A 6,700-nucleotide genomic window follows, 5' to 3' on the forward strand; every position below is an offset into this window, starting at 1 on the left:
TCTATATCAATAAATATGTTGTTGATGAATGATGTTTCTTTGTTGATGTATAAAAATGTAAGCAACCCGGTTTTTTTAAACCAATTTAGAGGTTGAGATCGTATTTTTAATTCAGGTTGAGTTTTTTGGAATTTGTTTTGTTGCATAAATATATACTGGAACTTCTTTATTTCATTAAAGGGGTACTAGCTGTCACATTTATGTTCACCAATTTAAAAAAAAATGTCATTTTCGAATAGTTTCTTATATAACATACTAAATAAACTCATCATAGATACCAGGACTAAATTTAGTATATACGTCAGACGCGCGTTTCGTCTATAAAAGAATCATCAGTGACGCTCGAATCCAAAAAAAATTAAAAAGGCCAAATAGAGTACGAAGTTGAAGAGCATTGAGCACCAAAATTACTAAAAGTGTTGCCAAATACAGCTAAGGTAATTAATCTATTCCTGAGGTAGAGAAGCCTTAGTTTTTTTCTGAAAATTCAAATATTTTGTAAACAGTAACTTTATAAATATGACCATATCAATGGCAATTCATGTCAGCACAAAAAGTGCTGACTACTGGGTATGTGATACCCTCGGGGAAATAAATCTTCTCCAGCAGTGGCATCGAAAACATATATCCAAAATTGCAATAAGTCTGAAATGAACTGTTAACAAAGCATGTATTGGATAAAATTTATCAAAATTTTGTGTATTTTAGTCTCGACGTCATCTAATTATATATCGAGATGACCTTCGAATACTGTCGAACCGATATTACTTAAACAATTATATACATAGGTTGCGACCTCGTGCGATTGGAAATCGAAAGGTGTGTTTGATTTTATGTTATAGATTTAAAAAATAAAGTAAGTAACTTTTTAACCATGAAAATTTGATTGGCTCAAAAGTGTTTCTTTAAAGATTTAAAATTTTGCAGGTCACTAAAATATATGTAGGATTTACAGCACTCTCTTGTCTCGAGCAATCTCTTTTGTGTTTTAACAGGAATCCAAACAAGATATTTTGTTTTAATATATTGTCTTTATCTACCTGAGAAAATATATTTTGATAAAAGGAATTATGTCTTTATGTATTTGGTGACCCGTTTAAAAATAAGCTAAAGTATGCATACGAAACCATAAGAACCTAAAAGTGCACATGGTAGACAGTAATATTTTGCATTTATTTATCTATTTTGTTTTTAGATAAAGATTGAAAGATATTAGGAAAATGGCCCTATATATTTGGAAAAAAATGTACTTCTCCTTTCCACCTCGGTATTAGAAGAAATTTCGAAGATGACGAATCGGGCTCTAGCATTTATTTTTGATAATACATCCAATATAATCATGATAATTGGGTAATGCTAATGCTTAGACGATGACATTGTGTCAAATCCATAGCATGTTCATTTCATGTCAAGGGTAATCGTGTTTAATCATACTATATCCTTTGGTCAACTGACCGAAGATTAGAAGAAACAGTGAACTTAAACCCTTTAATCAGGTTAACGGACATATTGTCCTCAATAGCTTCTAAACCATGGTCAGCATATCGGGGTCTTTATGATGAGCGCAATTCGATTCGTTATTACTTATCATTTTCTTGAAGATTAATTTGATACCTGATGGGTCGTTTGTATATAAAAGGTGAAGAAATTGACAAATTTGCGACCAAAATAAGAGTGCTATTTTAAATGTAGACATTTACTTTATAGAAGATGTAGTTTAGGTGCGCGGATTTTGTTTTAATGATTCAAAACAGCTATCTGCTTAGTGTTTTCTTTAAAGTTCTAGTTAGATTCAAGCCTACTTGTATCAATTCATATTCAGAGACGCATTTTTTTTAATTTTTAATTTAGTTAATACGTGTCATTGTAATAATATTCACATCATCCAACATGGGATGTATGTCACAACGGTATATACTTTTGTTAACATCAGCCGCTTTGATATTGATAGCTATATCTGTCGCTAGTGGCACACTCGCTAAGTCAGTAAAGTGGACGTTTTACAATGAAGCAATAGACTATGGATATGGATATATTTTATACATGTATGCTTATCAAAACTTGTGGACAAGCTACGATATATGGAAAACCGGTGATAAGATGTACACAAAGGTGTTTATACCAACTGAGTTTAGAGACGGTGAGATATTAAAACATGTTCTACAAAAATGTACTAGATGTTCTATGTTCAATCAAACGACATTGTTTTAAGTTAAAAAAACAAAAACATATTTACCCATACAAACGATATTGTTGTTCAAACATATGTAAATAAACTCATCATAGAAACCCAAATTGCAGTTACTGTGTTAAAAAAATCAATCGTGTTATTAGATGGTTTCAAGGAGGATGTCATTGTATTAACATTAAAACACACTCGTCATAAATATCAGAATTGACGGACGCCCGTTTCTTCTACAAAAACTGTAAAATACAGATAAATGGTGCTTTCAAACACCCCGAATAAAATTAATTTGGCTCGTGTAATTTTTATTAGATTTTTATAAAATATTTTCTTTGATCATTTAAAACTTTTTTTAATTTCGGAAAGATGTCATTGAATATAGAGCAGTTTGACAAACATCAGATTTTGAACTTTGTAAAGCTTGATAGTTTCTTAACAAAACAACGTTATTAAACTGTTCGGCTGATTTACACATGGTTATCTTCCTGTAATGTTATATACCACCTGAACTTATCACAACGTGAACAAAACACTTTAATCTCGTAAAAGCTTTACTATTGAGCGTTTTGCAAACAACAACAACCAAGCTATCAACCTTTCAGATGACAAAACAGATTTAATAAGAATAAAAAATGAATAAATGACTAGGATGAAGATTTGCATTGGAAAGAAATTTATCAATTGAGCTTATATAATGAAAAAATATTTAAAAGAACAGAATGGTAACTATTACCAGAGATTGTACTACTCGATGCATTTGCTATCACATGATGAAGACCCTGTGAATCAAACTGTTAATACCATTTACAAAACAATGTATCTGAAATGTCTCGTGGCCTATGCACACTTGTCTAATATCTAACGAGTTTAGAAAAATTTTGAAACTTTATAATAAAACAATTAATTGTATCTGTATTTGCAGATTCGTGGCGACTCATACCACGGCTACTTATTCTGACAGCTGTTGGATTGGGACTATTGTCCTTTATTGTCCTTTTGGTAGGAAGTCTAGTGCCAGTTTTTAACAGGAAACCAGCTGTATTGAATGCCTGGAGGATAGGATCATCGGTTATTTCATTTTGTGCAGGTAAAAAAAAGAGATAGCAGAAATAAGAATTAAATTATTTGTTTAGTCAGATATTAAAACTAATGTTAAAACAGTGAATGACATATTATATGTATAAACACTTTGAGACTAGCTATATATAGAATACCCATACCTTGTCTCGAAATATTAATGTTATTTGTACAAGGCTTAGAAACAGGTAAAAAGCGAGGCTGTGCCGAGTATTTCTACCTGTTTAGAGCCGAGTACAAATAACAGATTGATATTGCGAGACAAGGTATGGTTATACATTATATACTGCCACTTTAATAACTGTTCAAAATGAAGTAATTAGGGTAAAAACCGTAATTGTTTAATTGATAGTGGACAACGTAAAATTTCCACGAACCTGTATGTTTTATTGACGTCATAAATAAAACTGTACGGAAAAGCATTGTCAACGTCATAAAAAAGGTGATATACGGTCAGTGACTGTATATCACATATAAATATACAGTCAATGCAATTTGACTGCTCAAATAGCACAGCTGCAATATATATATATAAATATATGTTTCTCTAACTCTATGGAAATTTATCCCTTTCCGAGCCCATTGTATAAAAAAATTTAATCAACGTGTGGTTGCTGGTGATCTCAAAAGATCATTGGATGATTTTGAGGGTCATGACCTTTTTAGCTAACTGAATGAATCCAAATATGATAACAGGTGTTAATGAAATTGACAACTTCGTGCAATGTGAAAGGCACTCGAAGGGGATTTTCGATTAGCAAAAAAAGAAAATGTCTTTTTAATCATTAGAGAAACAGATTCTTACATAGTTACTCGTGGATTATCGGATGTATCCAATCTCGATAGTTAAATTCTAAATTTTAAAGTCCTCGCCGAGGCGGCTCGGACTTTAAAATTGATAATTTAACTATCTCGATTTGATAAATCCGATAATCCACTGGTATCAATGTAAGAATCTATATATATAAAACTCGTCTAAACATCAACCCAACAATGTTAGATCTGTAAATTTGCTTTCGCAAATTTTATATATAGTTAATACGTTTACATATAAATATACTCCATAAATGCTCTTGGTATGGCATATTTGTCAAAATATAGCTTTAGCTTTATCATTCTAATTTTTAGAAAAAAAACAAAGTATTATTTACCTTTTTTTTTAGTCGCATGGATATCTAAAATTCTATTATGTATTAGGAATATACAGAGTACAAGCACAACTTTGTGCAAAAAAACTATACAATTTTGAAAAATAATTGTGTTTAATGGCAACGTAACATACATTAATTTTAGCAATAAATAAACAGAATCTAAAACACATTATTCTTGTTTCAGCGATACATAGAAGAAACGGGAAAGTAAAAAATGTTATCACTTTCGGCAACCATACAGGGGTCTATGACTTGAAATTATATTATAACCACAGATATTTTTGAGGCAAACTGTTCTCGTTTTATTCTATTTAAAAAATGACAACACCACATACGATTCCTCGCAGCAGCTGAAACCAAACTCGACATGCTTTACCTTCTGATTTATCATTTAGCTGTTCTAAGCATTCCTAATTGTGACTGTACTTCAATGAAGATTAATGCTTAAAATATGTGTAACTATTTCAGGAGGACTTCTGGTTTCGTGTTTAGTCTACTACATGACACATTACCAGTCCATTTTGTCAGTTCTATTCGACAATGAAGCTAATCAATACCCAGGCAAAACCAACATTTCAGTCGGATTCTACCTGACAGGATTTGCAAGTGCCATGTTTTTTGCATCTGCTATTATCAATATTGTAAATGTTGTAATACTTATCAAATCAAACAAAGCCTCAGTAAAACCTATTGAATTGCTTCAGGAAACAAAGGAAAAAAACGACGTCTAAAACAATAGATTAACCGTGATTTTGTTATGTATTAGTCAGTTAATATTGGCTGCATTCGAGTGTGTTATAACTGAATGTCAAACAATTCCAACAGAGATGCCGTTTGAGAAGCAAGTAAACTTTGTTGTGGTACATCAAGATCTAGTTTTAAAAAGTAAATGTTTTCTATTTTATTAAAAAATATTTTTGTGTAAATTAATAAGGAGATTGATATAATTCGTTAAGCATTAAAACCTATCAATTCATATTTTGAAGATGAATGGTTTTAACAGTGATTCATATAAACAGTTCATTTCACAGTTTTAAAATTGCTATGACTTCATGACTTATGTTTGTTCTACTTGTGTACGAAAATTAAATAACATTATATAATGTTCACACATTGTTGTTAATACAAATGTATATTGGAATTCAATACGATTGTTGTACAAGTGAAAGGTTTAGCTAGCTATAAAACCAGGTTCAATCCTCCATTGTCAACAAAAGGAAACACCTGTTTCATGACAGGAATTTGACAGCTGTTTTTCATTCCTTTGAGGTGTTTGAGCGTCTGATTTTGCCATTTGATAATGTGATAAACGTGATAAGGTTCTGTATTTTGTGTTATTTCTATATAATTATTTCAAATTAAATTTATGTTGCAGAAAGCAACGTGCTACGTAGCATTCATTAAAGTTATAATATATAGCTATATTTTTGTTCTAAGTGAAATCCGTATGAGTTACAAATTGTATGTGTTGTCATGTTCATCTGATTCTCGTACATTGTAACAAACAAACGTTTGCTATGATGTTTAGAATATTGATTGGCATGTATGATTTATTCTGTTTCTTAGTAGTCAGTTCATGCAAAAATTACTGTATGATCCTTTCTTATTTGGGGTATCATGCAGGATCAAAAATACCTAGTTCACATGAAAAGTCATGTACGGATAACAAAATGACAACTGCTCGGTAAAGGGGGCTTTTAAAGATATTTTTTATCTTGACCTGATAGACATATTATCATTGTTTTAATCCTTATATATGTATATAAGAAAGTCTATGATGATCGGGTTATCATATAAAGTGTAAGTGCATTTTTTGTTGATAGTTGTAACGTGTGCAACTACTCTTAATTGTTTGATGAATATTTCGCAATGTTTTAAAACTTGGATACTCAGAACTATTTTCAAACAGAATTTACAAAAGACAAGTTTTTTATGTATTCAACTCCTTCTATAAATGTTAACATTAAAATCTTATAACTTAATGTGTACATTTAGAGGTCAACTAAAATCAGGCAAATATACCAGATGAGTATAATAAAATACGTATTTGAGCTTTTTATAATTTGAGGACTGAGCGTATCAGGTGAATGTGTGAGTTGGTATGTTTTATTTTGTTATATTTTATTATGTTTAGGAAAGGTAAACTTTCTGGTAATAAGACCCGTCACGGCCTGGCTGGGGAATTGGGAAGGCAAATGCTCACATTATTCTGTACCGATACAGGTTCCAACTGCTTCCTTTATACGCCATAACTCATGTTGATGATCCTTATAAAGAATACTTATAC

The 6,700-nt window shown here is 31.0% G+C and overlaps 1 protein-coding gene across 1 annotated transcript; it reads left to right on the forward strand.

Moving 5' to 3' along the window:
* The first annotated feature begins 2,061 nt into the window (after positions 1 to 2,061).
* On the forward strand, positions 2,062 to 5,338 carry LOC134689607 (uncharacterized). Its single transcript, XM_063549577.1, has 3 exons — positions 2,062 to 2,140; positions 3,108 to 3,272; positions 4,882 to 5,338. The coding sequence occupies exons 1-3, from the start codon at positions 2,101 to 2,103 to the stop codon at positions 5,142 to 5,144; spliced, it is 468 nt and encodes a 155-aa protein (XP_063405647.1). The 5' UTR covers positions 2,062 to 2,100; the 3' UTR covers positions 5,145 to 5,338.
* Positions 5,339 to 6,700: the final 1,362 nt, after the last annotated feature.

Source organism: Mytilus trossulus, chromosome 11 (assembly GCF_036588685.1).
Source record: "Mytilus trossulus isolate FHL-02 chromosome 11, PNRI_Mtr1.1.1.hap1, whole genome shotgun sequence".
In the NCBI taxonomy this organism is placed as follows: domain Eukaryota; kingdom Metazoa; phylum Mollusca; class Bivalvia; order Mytilida; family Mytilidae; genus Mytilus; species Mytilus trossulus.

Bases quoted from the DNA above. Each gene is read 5' to 3' on its own strand.
- LOC134689607 (XM_063549577.1), top strand. From the start codon at position 2,101: ATGTACACAAAGGTGTTTATACCAACTGAGTTTAGAGACG. The intron at 2,141-3,107 runs GTGAGATATTAA...CTGTATTTGCAG, and splicing joins ACCAACTGAGTTTAGAGACG to ATTCGTGGCGACTCATACCA. The intron at 3,273-4,881 runs GTAAAAAAAAGA...TAACTATTTCAG, and splicing joins GGTTATTTCATTTTGTGCAG to GAGGACTTCTGGTTTCGTGT.